The sequence below is a fragment of the Schistocerca piceifrons genome, chromosome 11 (genome assembly GCF_021461385.2).
Source record: "Schistocerca piceifrons isolate TAMUIC-IGC-003096 chromosome 11, iqSchPice1.1, whole genome shotgun sequence".
Classification (NCBI taxonomy): domain Eukaryota; kingdom Metazoa; phylum Arthropoda; class Insecta; order Orthoptera; family Acrididae; genus Schistocerca; species Schistocerca piceifrons.
Genome location: NC_060148.1, coordinates 40,303,138 through 40,323,052, shown reverse-complemented (window position 1 = coordinate 40,323,052; position 19,915 = coordinate 40,303,138). Strand labels below are relative to the sequence as shown.

At 42.3% G+C, this 19,915-nt stretch overlaps 1 protein-coding gene across 1 annotated transcript in view; it reads left to right on the top strand.

Annotated features, from left to right (window-relative positions):
* The window catches only part of LOC124719643, a 163,856-nt gene that overhangs the window by 82,143 nt on the left and 61,798 nt on the right, over positions 1–19,915 (top strand). The window contains exon 5 of the mRNA XM_047244857.1: positions 919–993. Within this exon, the coding sequence (XP_047100813.1) occupies positions 919–993 (75 nt within the window). The remainder of the gene's footprint in view (positions 1–918; positions 994–19,915) is intronic.

Sequence of the window (19,915 nt, the reverse complement as noted above, 5' to 3'; positions counted from 1 at the left end):
TATTTATACATCTACAAATTTAGATACATAGTTCACACGACACACAGTTTATAAGTACAGATACATATGAAGAAAACATCTACCTTCATTAAAAGGGAACTTAAGCATACACATAGAACGTAATGTAGGGGGAGGGGGAGGGGGAGGGGGGGGGGAGAGACAAAACATCTCCTACATGTCTTCCTCGTGTATAAAATTATCTACACTGTAGTAGCATTTGCTTTTTAAATATTTTTCAGTGTTTGCACCTGTGAGCTCTAGCTCATAGTCCTTCAACTTTGAACACATTTTATTGCTAAGCTTCAAAGCCCTGTAATATGGTGCATTTTCAAATAATGTTAGTCTGTGGCAAGATAACATGTAATCTTGTTTATGCCTTGCTTCATAAGCATGTGTAAATGAATTTTGCTCAAAAAGATGTGGACTTTTTAACTCAATGGGAAGTGTTTTATAAATAAACATGGAAGGAATCATCAGTAAGTCAAGGCTTGCAAATAAAGGTTTTCACGATTGTGTGTTGTCTGCTCCATTCGTAGCCCTGATAATTTTTTTCTGTATCTTGAACACACTGAGGTGGCTTCCTTTCTCAACTCCCCAATAAATTATGCCAAATCTTACAACTGATATAAAATATGCATGATGCACAATTTTCCTAACAGCTAAGTCAGTTGCTTTATCCAGAATCTTCATTGCATAAACAAAACTATTTAACTGCTTCAGTAAACAATCTGCATGATCAGTCCATGACAAGTTTTTATTTATGGTGACTCCCAGAAATTTAGCAGATTCTGCAGTTATCAGTTCTCTGCCTTCAAAACTTAACTGTTATATATTCAACAGTTTGTGTCTTTGTTATGTATGTAGTGTATGGAGTATTATTGGAGGAAGAAGACTAAAGTGTAACATTTTTTGTTGCAGTTTTTTGAAGGAGTCGAGTGTAAAGTGGAGCCTCTTGAAGACGACACAAGATCTGACTCACCTTCTGAACCGCAGGTATTTTCTTGCTCGTCACGTAAATTTCTGTAATGCTTCACGTTACTACTTGTATACAGACATAAGGATTGCTAAATTAGATGGAAAAACATATTGTTCTGATACTCAAATTATGAGAGAGGCGATTCGCAGATTAAGATGCCTTTGACTCAGAGAATTGCAGAATATTTGAGGGGAAACCTGGGTGAAGATCAGAGTACAGCTACGGCATCTCAGCACAGTATTCTGTGATCACGAAAAGATAATTGACCCTATAAATGACTTCATCTCCCCTTCAAACTGACTCCACGTGTTGTCTCGCATAGTAGATTGTGGGTCGCCTAATTCTGCAGACCACTTACAGTTTCACTTCATTGGTGATCATTCACGTGATTTCACCACAACAGCACAAGTTTCAGGGGAATGCCTTCCAGTATATTCTGCACTGAGAAGACACTTCTTCCCAGAAGTTTACTTCTCCCGTCTGGGTAACGTCGGTCCTGACGGTGGCGATTTCACGTCAGTGAAATCCTTCGAAATGTCTGTCACCGTCTTCTTTGTGTCTTGACATTTGTGAATCCAAGCAGAAAGCACTAAATGTTCCTCTACAGTGAAAGCAGTTGTTTGCTCGACGAAAGATCCGTACCCGAAGACTGCAAAGTTGCACAGGTCACACCAATATTCAAGAAAGGTAGTAGGAGTAATCCACCAAATTACAGGCCCATATCATTAACGTTGATATGCAGAAGGGTTTTGGAACATATATTGTGTTCGAACATTATGAATTACTTCGAAGAAAACGGTCTGTTGACACACAGTAAACAAGGATTTAGAAAACATCGTTCCTGTGAAACACAGCTACCTCTTTATTCACAAGAAATGTTGAGTGCTATTGACAAGGGATTTCCGGAGGGCTTTTGACATGGTACCACACAAGCGGCTCGTAGTGAAATTGCGTGCTTGTGGAATATCATCTCAGTTATGTGACTGGATTTGTGACTTCCTGTCAGAGAGGACACAGTTTGTAGCAACTGACGGAAAGTCATAGAGTAAAATAGAAGTGATCTCTGGCGTCCCCCAAGGTAGTGTTATTGGCCCTTTGCTGTTCCTTATCTATATAAATGATTTGGGAGACAATCTGAGCAGCCGTCTCTGGTTGTTTGCAGATGACGCTGTCGTTCATAGACTAATAAAGTCATCAGCAGATCGAAACAAACTGCAAAACGATTTAGAAAAAATATCTGAATGGTGCGAAAAGTGGCAGTTGTTCCTAAATAACGAAAAGTGTGAGGTCATCCATAAAAATGATAAAAGGAACTCAAATTTCAGTTACACGATAAATCAGTCTAATCTAAAAGCTATAAATTCCACTAAATACCTAGGTATTACAGTTACAAACAGCTTAAATTGGAAGGAACACACAGAAAATGTGGGGAAGGCTAACCAAAGACTGCGTTTTATTGGCATGACACTTCGAAAATGTAACAGACATACTAAGGGGACTGCCTACACTATGCTTGTCCGTCCTCTTTTAGAATACTGCTGCGAGGTGTGGGATCCTTACCAGATAGATCTGACGGAGTGCATTGAAAACGTTCAAAGAAAGGCAGCACGTTTTGTATTATTGCGAAATATGGGAGAGAGTGTCACAGAAATTATACAGGATTTGGGCTGGAAATCATTAAAAGAAAGGCATTTTTCGTTGTGACTGAATCTTCTCACGAAATTCCAGTCACCAACTTTCTCCTCCGAATGCGAAAATATTTTGTTGACACTGACCTACATAGGGAGAAACGATCGTCATGATAAAATAAGGGAAATTAGAGCTCGTACGGAAAGATATAGGTGTTCGTTCTTTCAGCGCGCTATACGAGATTGGAATAATAGAGATTGTGAAGGTGGTTCGATGAACCCTCTGCCAGGCACTTGAATGTAATTTGCAGAGTATCCATGTAGATGTAGATGTAGATCTGCCACAATTTAACTCACCTGACCAAATTGGGTAGATTTGGCTTATTGCAGGAAATTTTTATCTTGTCAGTCTGGAATAGTACAGTAATTATGCACAAGTCCATTTTTAAAAAAATTGTTCCTATATTGATTGCAATCTATACTGAGGTGACAAAAGTCACCGAATATCTCCCGATGTCGAGTCGGACCTCCTTTAGTCTGGTGTAGCGCTGTAGTTCGATGTGGCACAGATTCGAGAAGTTGTTTGAAATCCCGTGCAGAAATATTGAGCCATGCTGCCTCCATAGCCATCCTCAACTGCGAAAGTGTTATCATTGCAGGATTTTGAGCAAGAACCGACCTAGATTGTGCCCCGTAAATGTTCGGAGGGATCGATGTCGGACGATTTGGGTTGTCAAACTGTTCACTCAGATTGTCCAGAATATTCTTCAAAACAGTTGCAAACAATTGTGACCCAGTGACATGGCACATTATCTTACAAAGATTCCTTTGGAAATGTTTGCAAACGGTTTCCAAGCAGCCGAATATAGCCATTTCCAGTCAATGGTCGGTGCAGTTGGACCCGAGAATACAGTCCATTCTGTGTAAACACAGCCTGCACCTTTATGGTGCCACCACAGGGTGTATACGACCCGGGAATTTTTTCATCCAGGATAAAACCCGGGAATTGTGTAGAATTCCGGGAATTTTTCATTGTTTTAGTTTTCAGTTAAATTTTTGTGATTTTGGCTGGTAAGAACCGATACTCTGACAAAGGATATTATTGTATCCCGCTACTGCAGAATAATACTGCAGCAACAAAACATGAATGGGAGGGGGGGAAAAACGGAAATAAAACTCAAGTTGCAAAGGAAATGGGTTGTATAAAACAACAAAACAGTGCTCATAAAAGTGTCTGCCAACAGTAAAGTGTGTCAGAGGCTTTACGAAAACTATGCGATGCTTTATAACAACAAATTGCCTCCGATGATCATGACGTGACAACTGTTTAAATTAGATTTGTTTGAGCAGTTGCGGGCGGCCTCTTGCGCATGTGCAGTTGAGTCATGTGTGAGTAGTACCATCTCCCGCTTCTGGATACAGAAGTGTGGCTGGGCGCCACTACTTAATATTGCTCCGGTTCGGAAATATCGTAGATGTGGTGCTGATGCACAGAGCAGTCAGAGTTGTGGTGGGGAGGTGGGTCGTCTCCACGTGACCTGTGTTTACGTTCAGTGATTTTGTTGTTTCCTATTCGTTTATTGCTCTCACGTTAAATGAGAACAAAACGGATATTTGTGGCCGGGAGCAATCAAATGAATTAAAATTCGTTCGCGTAATTACGGCAGGCTAAAATATGTTAATAGTTTCAGATTTTATTTCCACCTCTCTGACAGTCAAGCATTAATCGCCTTACAGAACAATGAAGTTATTTTTTGCCAGTTTGCTAAAGAGATTTGGCTTTTATTAATCCTTCCTACTGATGCAGTCAATTTATTTGAAAGGAAGTGTTTAACTTCACACTATTGGCTAGTTTCAGTTGTTCGCTGCATTTCAAGTGCGCATATGGCATTATGCTATAATAAAGAACCAAACATAAGTACTGGTACTCCAAGAAAATTTACATACAGATGTGCATTTTAGTATGGTTTGCGAAATCCTGGCGCTCTTGAAGTATCCTTTGATGTCTTGTTTCTTTCATGACATAATGTAAGATCTTTTAATGTTTTACGAGTACGAACATGTGGGCTTCCTGCGTCATCGTAGCTGCGCAAGCGCGGTGACGCCAGTTACCTGGCGCTCTCTGGGAACTGCTGAAACAAACCTATTTCTAACAGGTCACGGGAAAACATTGCGAATGGTGGTTTGAAAAGCGTTTCATTCAAAGCAGATTTCCTTTTGCGCAAGATGAACTATGAGCGAGAATGTACGATGAATTTCTTAAATCACAAAGCGTTTCACTCTCAGGCATGGATGTGTGTGATGTCCTTAGGTTAGTTAGGTTGAAGTAGTTCTGAGTTCTAGGGGATTGATGACCTCCGATGTTTAGTCCCGTAGTGCTCGGAGCCATTTGATTTTATCATCAGCTGGCGAGATCACACGAATGAGCTATGACGCTTACAAAAGTGCATCGCAATCTCGATTTCAATACTTTGGAAAGTGACATGCATTGTTCGGTGGGATTCAAATTTATACCTTCGTAATACGAAAATATGCAGCGTACATGTTGCTGCACATCAAAGGTCTTTCAAAACGTGTTTTTCCCTCTGAGTTTCGTTTTCTAAAGTGTCAGGAAATTCTACGTCAGTACATAAAATCATAAACATTCAAAGGATTAATGACTTTTACAGTGCCGAGGAAGAGTATACTGTCACTTAACATGGAAAAAGTGTGTTTTCACCCGGGAGAAAGTGTATTTTTAACCGGGAAATCCGGGAACTTTTTTCCCCTTGTCCACCTATACACCCTGCACCAGGAGCTTTCACAGTACCTTCTTGAGAACTCGGGTCCACAATTTTGTGGTGTCTGTGCCACATTCGAGCTCATATCAACTGAAACCGGGACTCGTACGACCGGGCGACAGTTCTCCAGTCGTCGAGGGTCGAACCGATGCGGTCACGAGCCTGGGAGAGGTGCTGCAGAGGATGTCGTGCTGTTCGCAAAAGCCACTCGTGTGGGTCATCTGCAGCCTTAGTCCATTGACACCAAATTTGGCAGCCCTGTCCTGATGGACAAGTTTGTCATACGTCCCACATTTGATATCTGCAGTTATTTTCCACTGTGTCGCTTGTCTGGTAGCCCTGACAACTCTATGCAAACGCCACTACCCTCAGTCATTAAGTGAAGGCCGTCGGCCACTGCATTGTCTGTGGTGAGAGGTAAATGCCTGAAATACGGTATTCTCGGCACACTCTTGACATTGTTGATTTCAAAATGTTTTGAATTCCCAAATGATTTCCAAAACGGAATGTCCCAAGTGTCTAGCTACAGCTACCATTCCGCATTTAAAGCCTATTAATTCCTGTTGGGTAGCCGTAATCACGTCGGAGAACTTTTCACGTGAGTACAAATGACATCTTTGCCAATGCACTGTCTTTTTATACATTGAGTATGCATTCGTACTGCCATCTGTATATGACTTTCATCACATCAGTTTATATTACTAAGTGACAAACCTGGAATTCTATACCAATTCCAGAGTACCTATCTAATTGGCTTCCGTGGCCGATGAAAGTTTGATTTTCAACGTCTCTTGTAGTTATTGACCAAATTTAAAAATTTTAAATGTCGTACCCTACTCATTCAGAGGTATCATCTTACGTGAAAAGGTTAACAGAACAATACGAGTATTGCAGTGAGAAACTATGGTTGTCTTGGAACAATGCAATTGACAACACCAAATATGTGGACTCTATTCTTCCAGTGTTTGAGAATGAGAGAACTTAACAACTTTCAACAAATTTTACATATAATTTCAAAACTTTCACGAAACATCTTGTTCCTGACATCCACCACAAAATGGCGAAAGAAGAAAAGTTCATCTCTTACTACAGTTTTGTTGTTCTTTTAGTAAAATTTCAGCATCAGACATGACATTTTGATTAAGTACTTCTTTACTACCAACTCTGTTTGCAACACGTTTTTCAGACAGTATCCACATACACCACTAAATGTACCCGTGAAATTATGTCCTTGTATGACACAGTTATGGAAATAGATCATAAGCATTGAGATGTGTGAAACACCATCTTTTGCTTAAAATGGAGCACAAATTACCCAGTTTATATTCATCCTGTGTTTCATAATGAGAACACTTACTGACTTCCAACAAACTTCAAGCATAATTTCAAATATTTTCCAGACTTTCCTCATGTACAAGTTTAATGTAAAAAATCCGATGCTTTAACTCATATGTAAATTAATCAGCTGTGTGAAGCTGTATTATACACGGAAGTCCGATGTTGTAAGGAACTGGATTTAAGTAGTTTTTATCTACACGTCTAACTGTACTATGGTATTAACTTGTAAAGGGATTTCTCACCCACTTTATATATTTGAAAACACTTCTGTGTCTGTGAGATGTTTATTTCCATGGAAAGATTGTCTCAACCCTTTGATTATCCAACTAACCTTCTCTGATGACAATATTATGTAAAGGATTGATGCTGCTCTCCATATAGAGGAGATGTTGAATCACAGACAGGCACAACAGAAAGGCTGCTAAACATGTAAGCTTTCAGCCAACAGGCCTCCTTCTCAAATAGAGGACCCCTCCCACACACACACACACACACACACACACACACACACACACACACACACACACAACCACTGTCTGTGGCTAGCACACTGTACTCGCATTTGGGAGGACGGCGGCTCAGTCCCGTGCCTGGCCATCCTGATTTAGGTTTTCCGTGCTTTCCCTAAATCGTGCCGGCTGTTGTGGCCGAGCAGTTCTAGGTGCTTCAGTCTGGAACCGCACTGCTGCTACGGTTGCGGGTTCGAATCCTGCCTCGGGTATGGATGTGAGTCCAGGGGACTGATGACCTCAGATGTTAAGTCCCATAGTGCTCAGAGCCATTTGAACCGTTTTTGAACCCAAAATCGCTCCAGGCAAATGCCGGGATGGTACCTTCGAAAGGGCACGGCCGACTTCTTTCCCTGTCCTTCCCTAATTTGATGAGACCGATTACCTAGCTGTCTACTCTCCTCCCCCAAACAACCTCTGGCTGCCTAAGCCAGACTGTGAACAACAGGCACGATAGGAGAAGCCGTCTAAGTGGTGAGTGTAATGAGGAGGTTGTAGATAGCTGGATAAGTGTGGGGGGACAGTTAAGTGCTGCTTGTGGGGGCATACAGGGAGGAGGTGGGGAGAGGTTAGGGTAGCCAGATGTAGCCAGGAAGGAGCGAAAAGGAGAGAAGTAAAAAGACTGTGGGTATGTTGGTGCAATGGAAGGCTGTGGAGTGCTGGAATGGGAACAGAGAGGGGATGGAGGACACTGAAGCCTGAAATGAGGAATGTGCTACCCACTGCCCCGCCACCCCTCCCACAGTGGTATTCTGCCGCCCACTGAACCTGTGCACAATATCCTGTCATCCACCCCTACAAAAACCGTGCTCCCGAGTCCTTGCCTCGTGGCTCATATTCCTGCAAAGCCCCTATTACACTATGCACGCGAACCGTACACCTGTACACCAGCACCCAAGCAAGGATATCTGTCACTACGTGGTGGTTCACGTAGACCTATTACACCATCCTCACGGGATATATGTGGCACGCATGCACAGTAGACGGTAATAACTCGCAAAATGCAAATAGAACTGTAGGCGCCCCGGTGGTCCCGGTCGCCTACGGTGGACTGGAGGCCGAGCGGTGACCTCTCCAATTGTCAGGATGCTAGGAAATGACTGTGGTCGCGTCAGAAATGCCAAAGAAACATTATTAATTCGTAGCACCTATATTCCTGCCGAGTACAATGTGGTCCTAGTAACACAGGCTGGCTGAGCTTGGTGATATCGACGACGTTCCCCGAGTCCTCTCTGACTCGTAGCGATGACACCAGCTCCGTGCCACACCAGTCTTGCAAGCGCAGCGCCGCGTGCTGTGACGTAGCGGTGGACTTCGGCCGTGTGTGGCTGGCGGCGTCCGGCTGGCCGGCCGGCTCGACGAGCGACAGCATGCCGCTACGCGTAGGAGGCTCCGGGTTGGAGTCCCGACGCTGTCGGCACGAGAGCGTTCTCGTAGTGCGGGGTGTACTCTAAAAACTTCCCTGCTCCTCCTGGTGGCTCTTCTGCGGTGGACGGGTGGAACGGGTTGCAGATCCCCAGCGTCGTCAGCTCAACCGGTCGTGACGGCAGATGCACAGGGCTCAGGCCCCGCACGATCTCGACGACAGCTCACCGATGTGGTCAGCCGTGGCGGCGAACGAGTCTGCCGCGATGTCTGCTAATCCCGGGCCGATGATTGACAGCGGCAGCAGAGAGGACCAGAGCTGGTACTGTCCCCTCACGTCTGCTGCTGGTTGGGCCACCCTTACTGCAACATCTCCTTAATAAAGATTAACATGTCGATCACCGAGCTGAGCGCTACGCAGCGACCCAGTACACATCTAACTGCAAGTCTAACTGCGAGTGCCTTGTTGCTATCAAAGCTGGCGTATTTAAAGGAAGCACGAGCGACGTCCTGACGTGCTCGTTTGTAATGAACGCATTCGTTCCACTTATACTGCCGATTCACCTGTCGTACTCGCCCCTTATGTGTTCTTGCGACAGAGTTACGTGTTGTTACGGCAGACTTACGCAAAGTTGTGAAATGCAGTACACCTGACGCTATACCTCTGTCTTACACGCTACGAAAGTCTCCATCTAACACAAACCCGCGTGCTAAGCAATTCTCTCTCGCTTGTTGTGTGTAAGCTGGCCATTGCCCCTGCGTGACGACACATTCCGATACGTGCCCAATCCTCTTACCTCTTGGCTAACCTACTGCCTCTGGCTCTCGGCATAGGCAACGAAACTTTGGCAGTATTCCACGTTTCCAACTCTTTACTATTCCGCAACACTACAGAACCGTCTGCTCTCTTGTAAAGCCGTTCGTTCTACCGCACGAAACACAAGGGGGACCATGTGACATATTGAAATGTCGTTCCTTCAAATTATTTATATGAGCTCAAGGCTCCTATTTAATAAGAAAGTGTTGTATATCATTATTTATTAAGTAATTGTTATACTATTATGTAGGTTACTAGTGTTCTGCATTACAGACTCTACAGTTAGTTTTGTACTACAATCCTTGGTTACACAGATACATGTATCTCTAATTTTACATTTTGCACATGGAGGACCCACTTGTTTTTGGAGCTATTGCCCTGGCAGTGACAATAAACCTTAGGATTAGGGCAGAACGAGGACGAAAATGAAAAGCAAGACGTTGTTGAGTTCGACCCTGGCTGAAAGCAAGGAATACAGGCAGAGGATTATATTGCTTATGAAAGAAATTAGGCCCAAAGATCCGCAAGAATTTTGGAACTTCGTGAGGATGGACATGGCCTGTTTCGAGAAGCTGCTGCTTATGTTAGAAGATGGAATTAGCTAGTGAGACACAGTCTTCAGGGAGACTATCTCACCTTTTCGAAAGTAAGAATTAAATCATATGTTTTGTGATCATACCAGCCTAGATCACTGATAAAATATCAGTACATACCCTGTTAAGTTGCAGGCTGATTGTAACATTACGTTTTCTGGTGACTGGGGAATCTTTTACGAGTCTGGCTTTTAGCCACGGAATAGCACAGTCCACCATTTCAAAAGTTGTGGGTGTATGCACTGCAGTTTGCAACACTTTAGAGGACCAAAACTTAAAAGTGCACTTCCGTTATTTTTCCAAGTTTGGAAAATGAAATGAAATGCAGTGTGCAGTATGCTACTCAGTTGTGCAGTCCTCGTCTGTCGCACTGGGCGAAACTGCACGGACTTTCTCGCCATCACTGCCAGTTTCTCTTTTCTGGCATGCTGAAATAAAGCGAGAGATGCTATCAAATCAAACATGAACTTTTGTAAGCTAAGGCATTACGATACAAACCAAAATCACCCATGTAACATTATATGCATATTACTCGGAAAGAAATGATTGCCAGTGTATTGTATTATGATACAACAGGTACATACAGACACCTTTCCTTGCTGTACGCCTGAATTTAGACGCGAAAAAATGCTGTCACAAACAGCTAGTATAAAAGAAAGTCTACTGGCAAATTTTTTTGCACGTATGAAAACCTATTTACGGAAAAAAACATGGAAAATTCCCAACATGAAAGTCTGAAATTTATTACTAGGCACTGCTCAATAAGTGGATAACAAGCAGAAAGCACTGCGGTACCCCCTTCTGTGCATGCGCGAGTTATCACTACCTAGTACGTTCGTGCAGATTGATGTCAGTTTAGAACTGCTCTCTATTCTGGCTCGCGGATAATGTGTCTGCTAATTTTCACAGTTTCACTCGTTCTTCCGCTGGATGGCTGTCATGCTAGACCAGTACCATTCGCGGCGGATTGTTGTGTAATAGCTGCTTAATAGACCTAGATGCAAGACCTGTCTGTCCCACAACCACTTGTAATGGATCTGGGAGATGTGTTGTTTTCTACCGGATTTGTCGATACCAAATTGTAAATGTTTTCTTATATTTTTGTCAGAATTTTTTTTATTGTAATTTGCCTTATTTTATGTTAATTTACTTATATTTTTTGAGAGTGACAGCATATTGATTACTATTAGTAGACGTGACGAAGAATATCAAAGAGACTGATTACAAGTGGAAGGTTGTGTGTTGTGTAAAACGTCTTTGACGCTGGAGTCGTCTTTGATTGTAGTCAGTCGGCAGTGAACTCTTGGTGTGTGTTGACGGTAGAACAATGTGCAGGTCGCCGTTATAAATATTTGCTAGTGAACAGGAAAAAATGAATTATGTTTCTACTTTTTTTATGTAAACTTTAAGAAGAAACCACATTCGAAGAAATGGTATTTGAAGCATCAAAAATGAGGCAAACACATTGGACCAGGTCATTTCTGCAGCCGACGAAACTGCTTTGTGGAATCATACTTCCACTAGACGACTGAAGCCAAGACAAATATCATCTTGTAAACATTTCACAGAAAAGGTACTGTCACGAAATTTGCCAAATTTAAGTAAATAAAAATAGTGAGCATATTTCAACTGGCATCTCAGCCGGGAGACCATATTTCACGCTACACCAGTCCTGTCGCAGGCATGTCCTATCCCACCTAAGGCAGGGCTCCTTGTGAAACCAGTCGTGTGATATACAAGCTAAGCTGCAATCACCGTGCTTCACTCTGCACGGTAACGACAGCTGACGAGCTCTCTGTCAAACTGTGGCCGAGGGACAGCTGGAACACCCAGTTGCCGAACTCGCTGCCTGCTGCGACCTTCTTCATTTTGATGACTGCTTCACAGCTTGTGCCATCTGTATCCTTCCTACTGACCCCAGCTTTTCTGCACGGCACAGTTGGGAACTCTCCCTGCAGTATATCTTATGTTCCTGTACTCCTCTTGCCTCAACCTTCATTAGTCATTGTCCGTCATCCACTTATCCCCTTTCTTGTTCCCATTCTAGCATCACACAGCCTTCTATTCCACTATTCCACCCACACACCCACAGCCTTACCAGGTGTACTGGTATGAAATGAGCCTTTTTTTTGAAAATGAAACACTAATTTTCAATTGAAAAGTAAAAACATTTTATTCAAAGTACTGATCATTGCTTTCTATACATTTTGACCACCTTTCTGGCAGTTTGTGGACACCATGCCAATAGAAATGTTCGTCTTTTGAAGCAAACCGATCGAACACCCAATTTTCGACTTCTTTGTAGGAATCAAAGTGTTCCTCAGCCGATGTGTGTCCCATCGGTGAAAACAAATGGTAGTCGGAAGGGGCCGAGTCTGGTGAATAAAGCGGGTGGGGTAGCAGCTTCCAGCCGAGTGTTTTGATTCTATCTTGAACCAGTTTTCCTTTGTGCGCAGGTGCATTGTCGTCTAAAAAAATTACTTTTCCGTGTCTTCTGGCCCATTCTGGTCTTTTTTCGATCAATGCGTAGTTCAAATTGATCATTTGTTGTCTGTAGCGATTAGTATTCAGTTTCACAAGGTTCTAGAAGCTCACGATACAGCACACCTTTCTGATCCCACCAAACACAGCATTGTCTTCTTGCCGAATCGATCTGGTTTTGCGGTCGATGTTGACGGTTGTCCCAGATTAACCCACGATTTTTCCCGTTCAGGATTCTTAAAATAAATTCATTTTTCATCGCCAGTAACAATTCGATGCAAAATTGATTTTCTTTCATGTCTTTGAAGCAAAATTTGACAAATGGCTTTTCGGTTTTCCATCTGTCTTTCATTAAATTCATGTGGCACCCACTTTACCCACTTTTGGATCTTCCCCATAGCTTTCAAACGGTCAGAAATTGTTTGTTGTGCAACATTTAGCATTGCTGCCATTTGCTTCTGACTCAAAGTATCATCCCCATCCAATATTGCCTGCAATTCGGCGTCTTCGAACTTTATCGGTGGTCATCCACGTTCTTCATTTCTTACATCAAAATCATTATTTCTGAACCATCTTTTGCACATTGCTTCTGATAGAGCACGATCACTGTATGCCTTGACAAGCATTCGATGCGACTCAGCAGCACTTTTTTTTTTTTTCCAAATGAAAACAAAAAATTAATGCTTTCCGCAAATCGTCACTTTCTGGTACAAAATTCGACATTGTTAACATGATGAAAACATATGATGTTGTTTGTTCCATGACTTGATGTATACTAAATATCTTTGACAGATGTCATACCAACCAAACAAAAAAAAAAATTGAGGCTCGTTCACAACAAATGTTCCCTGTCGACACATTTGTATCTTAACGCTCATTTCATACCGGTACACCTGGTATTACTGCTTCCTCCTGCCCCCCACCCCCGCCTAACTTCCTGACTGCACCTAGCTGCCCTGCCCTCTCCCCACCTCGTCCTAGTATGCTCCCACAAGCAGGACTTTTACCGTCTTCCATCTCTACCCTGTTATCCCTCCCCTTATCTCCACAATCCAGATTGCTTCTCCCACCATGCACTGTTGCTCGCAGTCTGGCCTCGGCAGCCAGCCCGTGGTCGTGTGAGTGTGAGAGCTGCGTTTGTGTGAATGTGTGTGTATGTATGTTGTGTATTTCAGGAGGCAGCCTTCTGACTGAACACTTACTTCTATAGCAGTATCTTTGTTGTGCCTGTCTGCAACTCAGCATTTCGTTTATACAGTGAGTAGCAATCTATCCGTTTCATAATATTATCATTATGCCATCCTGGATTTTCCATTGATTATTTCATGAAACATATACAATATTCTTCAGATATCAAATTCAGTCATAATATTCAACTTGAAAACACTTTGTACAAGTATCATCTAGAACTAATGATTCAGAATGACAGTAGTTGTTGTTGTTGTGGTCTTCAGTCCTGAGACTGGTTTGATGCAGCTCTCCATGCTACTCTATCCTGTGCAAGCTTCTTCATCTCGCAGTACCTACTGCAACCTACATCATTCTGAGTCTGCTTAGTGTATCCATCTCTTGGTCTCCCTCTACGATTTTTACCCTCCACGCTGCCCTCTGGCAATGGCAAGGAAAGCGTTTCTGAAGAAGAGAAATTTGTTAACGTCGAGTATAGATTTAAGAGTCAGGAAGTCTTTTCTGAATGTATTTGTATGGAGTATAGCCATGTATGGAAGTGAAACGTGGACGATAAATAGTTTGGACGAGAAGAGAATAGAAGCTTTCAAAATGTGGTGCTACAGAAGAATGCTGAAGATTAGATGGGTAGATCACATAACTAATGAGAAGGTATTGAATAGAATTGGGGAGAAGAGGAGTTTGTGGCACAACTTGATTAGAAGAAGGGATCGGTTGGTAGGACGTGTTCTGAGGCATCAGAATGACAGATAAATTCATAGTTCCTTTGCAGGAATAAGATTACATTCATCACCATCTTTTTGTGCATTTATTACAGGGATGTCACGCTTCTCCCACGTAGCTGTAGCCTGGCAATTCTCTGATCTGTATGACATGGCCCCACATGTACGAGGATTGAATGAAAAGTAATGCCTCCACCTTCGTTACTTGGGTTTGGATGGGAATATCTTAATAAATGAAATACAGAAATACTCCTTAGAGTGTGATCTTTAATTACCAATATTCAATTTTCCACGTAATCACCAGCCAATTGGATACATTTCTGCCAAGGATGAGCAGGTTTTCTGAAGCCGTCGCGAAAGAAGTTGACACTGTTTCCACAACCTCAGTCTCACAGTTCTCTCGACGTCTCCATCGTAAACATAATGATGTCCCCGCAGATCGTCTTTCATTATTGGGAACAGATTGAAGTCAGGCGGTGCTAAATCTGGACTGTATGGAGGATGCCGTGCGGTGGTAAGATTCAGTCTCTGAAGTTCTGCTGTGGTGGCACGTAAAGTGTGTGGTTTGGCATCGTCATGCTGCAGTAAAACATTTCTCTTTTCCTTTTGGGCCCTTGTTAGCCGTCGTTTGAGATTTCGCAGCGTTGCGGTGTAACGATCTGAATTTATTGTTGTTCCGCAATTGAGGAAATCAACATGGATATCACCATCTGCATCCCAGAACACTGTGGCCATGTTTCTTCCAGCTGAGGGCTGCCTCTTGAATTTCTTTTTCTGGGGCGAGTCTTTGTGTCGACATTCCAGAGACTGACATTTCGTCTCCAGGTCATAATGGTGTACCCACGTTTAGTCTCCTGTCACAACTGATTAGGGAAAGGCATTATCTTCACTCTTGCGAGAGGAGTTTCTGGCAAATTTCAAGTCTGTGTGCTTTCACTTCAGGAGTCAGCACCCGGGGTCCCCATCGTGCACAGATCTTCCGATAGCCAAGCAAAGCAATAATGCGACCCACGTGTTCTTGTGAAATGCCAATTGTGCTTGCAGTTTCTCTCCGAGTGATGCGACGATCATCCTGAATCAGTCTGTCAACATTGTGCTTGTGAAGCTCAGTGTTTGCTGTTACAGGATGTCCAACTCTTTGTTTGTTACACAGGTCAGATGTTCCCGCCTCAACATCTTTAAACTTACTCTCCCAATGGTGCACAGTACTCACATCGACACAGTCGCCAAAAACTGCTTTCATTCTCTGATGAATCTCCTTTTGAGTGACACCTTCTGCTGTCAAGAATTCAATGACTGCACGTTGCTTAAATCGCATTGACCGACCGTCTGCCCTGGGTTCCTTACTTTACACCGTAACGACACAACTGTTCGATGCTAAGGCTTCCCGCCAACTGGTGCTGTGGAGAAGAGGCTACGAAACAAGCCAGTACCTGCCGCATACCAATGGTACCAACTGTTGAAGAGTTACAAAGGTGGAGGCATTACTTTTCAGTTAACCCTCATACTTCCTAATGTAAAGTTAATGCGCTCACTGTTCTATCTTGTAGATATGTGTCATCCCTCAGTACAGTTCTCCGTATGCAAGTAAAACAATAATTCTGCACTGTAGCTGTGCTATCCTGTATAATATTTTGTTTTGTAGCTTATTTGTTTGAAAGCGTCATTTGTCGGTAAGAATATGTAAGCATACACATCACTTTTCTGCAGTTGTATGTAACACCACAAGTGTAAGAACAGAGACACTAACATCACAGAACACCAGACTGTCAGAAGTGCAAAGCCCGTGTTACGATAAGGAAACAGAGACTGACAGTAGTGTTCCAAGTGACCTGACAGTGAACTTTGAAATCGGCAAAATATGGCGCAATAATCTATTTTCTTGCTTTGCAAAAGACAAGTACTGTGTTTTGATTAAAATTACTGGACAGTTGACACTTGACGTGTTCAGTCTGGCTTCTTCCAGTCAGTGCATTCAACATCATGCCCAAAACGTTTGCCATTTCCAAACTGCCACATTAATTATTCAGTTCATTTTCAGAGCCTTGTCTGCCTTCCTTTCATGATGTGATTCTTTTATTTTGCGTTTTATGACAGAATCAGCAACACATATGTTCGGCTACATTGGAAAGCTTCGCACACCTTCGCGTGTAGACGAATTTTAGAAGGCTGCAATTCGTCATTGCTAGATCGTCAGAGTCTTAAATATAAGAAGTATTGTGGCACAGTTCAGTGGTTAGTGTTTAAGCCCTGTGTGTTGAAGGTGATAGGTTTGATTCTCGTGAAATGTAATAACATTTTTTTTTATTTAAAAATTCAGAGGACTTTGATCAGTCTTTCTCCCCCCCCCCCCCTCCCCCCCAATTAATTGGTGTAACATGTTTTTTACTTTCTAATATTTCACCGTGGCATTTTTCACCATCCTGTTGGCATTATTATTTGCTCTTACTATTCTTCTTATCATTTTGTTTTCATTTGTAATCTGCCTGTGTCACCATCAGTCGGTAATGCGGCAGTGTGTGCAGCCGGTATGAAGATAGTTTCAGGTAACCAATAATAGCAAGAAATTACAGTGTGCCATTAGCACTGAAACTGAAAATGTCTGTGTGGGGTTTGCTTGTAGAGGCTATCTGTAATAGCGGTGACCAAACCAATTGTGGTTTTAATTGTGCCTCAGATAGCTGACCGCAGTTTTCTTGGATATATTGCATATCACAAGTTTGTGGTTAGGTCAGGATTTGAATTTAAATTCAGGGTTATAAAATTTGTCTCCTGCTTCAGTTCAGTCATTGGTCACTTAGAATCAGCTGTTGACAGAGCATCTCCCAGTAATATGTTACATTGCGGCGGCCGCTTCCGGCGTTGCTCTCGTTTATAGCATTTTTGAAGTATCTGGTATATTTGTGTGTCACCATAACCAAGTGGTAGCAGGCAGCCGATCTTCCAACACTGTAGCAGCAAGTGACAATGTCAGCTGTCAAGTAATTCTGATTGGACTATAGATGATAATATTTTTCATTTATGCTCTGTGGGTGTGTCTGGTAGTTTGGTGGTGAAGTGTATTTATTTGTAAAACCTAATATTGCAATTTTTGCCTCTGTAGCTTTCATAAAGTGGAAATTATGTTCCTGATTATGATATTCTTGTGTGTATTGCACTCTTTGAATTGCAGTGGAACTATGTTGTGCTCATCTGTAATAGTGGGTGGATTAAATGATGTGATATTTGGTTTTGTTTAATGTGAGTTAGAAACTGGTTTTGTCACACATTATTCTGTGGACTCGTGTCAGTTTGTTACTGCTTATGAATCCATGTTTGAATTGCACTGCAAGTATATTGCTTGTATTCTACATTACTTTGGTTCCCATCCATTTTCTGGACTCTTGCATTTAACTGAGTCCACTGAAATTTTCGTTAATTTCTGTTAAATGTACTGTTTGTAGTACCTGCTAATAACATGTGAAAGCAGTTGCGTAACCACTGCCACATTTTATCATCTGCAAGGAAGAATGCTGTAGTCACTATGACAAAAGCATACTCACCTACTTGTATTGCCGTACTGTGCAAACCTCTGTGAAATGCATGGCATTAAGTGCCAAGAAGCAACACCATCTGAAGCAAAATTACGTACTCCTTCCATAACATAATGTGATAAAGTTGAATAACAGTACTTACTGTCAAAACCTGCTAAGATGGAGTTCTCCGTTAAGTGTGACAAAGTACAGAAAACAGAGGCAAACAAAACTTAATGTAGAATAAAGGCAATATACATACAACACACATAAATCAAGCAGTTCACAGTCACATATTTGTAATCGATAACAGATACACTAAAGTCCACAGAATGCAATGCAACGAAAGAAGCTTCTGTTTTATACAAAACAGAAACAAATACGGAATCGTTTACCTTCCACCCCCTCCCCAATATTACGCGTACGAGAACAACTCGATCAGAATAATTGGCAACATAATTACAGAGAGTGTAACACACATGAGAAGTTGTGATCAGAATCAAAATGTAGTGAGACCATTTTCTTTTAACTATAAAATGAAAACATACATGGAAGGCTAAAAGTCAGCCAATAAGAAAGCCAAATGATGGAGGATTAATAAACTTTCAGTGAAGCAAGTTATTGCTACTGGAAGTCCCCGTATGAGTTTAATCCTCACGATTTACATACCGTCATGTTTTCACATACAGTTAATTACATTCTAAAAATTCTCTGCCGTTAAGAATCTTCGCAGTGTAAACACCTGTACGTGAAATTGTGATGTGATTCGCACCTCTCTGAATGTGAGTGGCAACTCACTTTAATGACCCCTTACTGCCAAACGAGAGTTAGTGTAGATCCAACGAAGAAACAACAAATTCAAATTTATTGAAGGAAGTGAAATGACTAATTAATTCTCTCTCTCTCTCTCTCTCTCTCTCTCTCTCTCTCTCTCTCTCTCTCTGTTTTATGGACTCAGAAAGCAGCAAGGAAGATACAGATGTTCCACACTTCGCAGGTGTTGCGTCTGTTTGTAAACCGAAGTACGAAGGTTCACTGAAAAGTAATGCCCCCACCTTTGTAACTCTTCAACAGTTGGCAGCATCGGTAAGCGGCAGGTACTGGCTTGTTCCGTAGCCTCTTCTCTACAGCTCCAGTTGGTGGGAAGCCTTAGCATCGAACGGTTGTGTCGTTACAGTGTAAAGTATGGAACCCTGCGCAGACAGTCGGTCAGCGTGATTTAAGCAACGTGCAGTTATTGAATTGTTGACTGCAGATGATGTCACCCCAAAGGAGATTCATCAGAGAATAAAAGCAGTTTATGGTGACTGTGTTGATGTGAGTACTGAGCGTCGTTGGGCGAGTAAGTTTAAAGATACATCTGACCTGCGTGACAAACAAAGAGTTGGACATCCTGTGACAGCAACCACCGAGTTTCACAAGCAAAATGTTGACAGATTGATTCAGGACGATCGTCGTATCACTCAGAGAGAAGTTGCAAGCACAATTGGCATTTCACAAGAACGGCTTGGCTCTCGGAAGGTCTGTGCATGATGGGTACCCCGTATACTGACTCCTGAAATGAAAGCTCACAGACTTGAAATTTGCCAGGAACTCCTCTCGCGTTACGAGGATGAAGGTGACGCCTTTCTCCAGTCAATCGTGAGGCATCATTATGCTTCTGATGAAGACGTTGAGAGAACTGTGAGACTGTGGTTGTGTAAACAGGAGTGTCAACTTCTTCTGTGACTACTTCAGAAAACTTGTTCATCGTTGGCAGAAACATATCCAAGTGGCTGGTGTTTATGTGGAAAAGTGAATATTGCTGATAAGAGATCACCTTCTAAGGATTATTTCTGTGTTTGATTTATTAAAATATTCCCATCCAAAGCCAATTAATGAAGGCGGAGGCATTACTTTTCATTCAATCCTCGTCACATTGCTCATTGTGGTGCATCTATAAAAGCTCTGTAGACTGCAGTGTCCTGGCATGTAAGAGCAATGAATTCCTTGATAGTCAACAATAA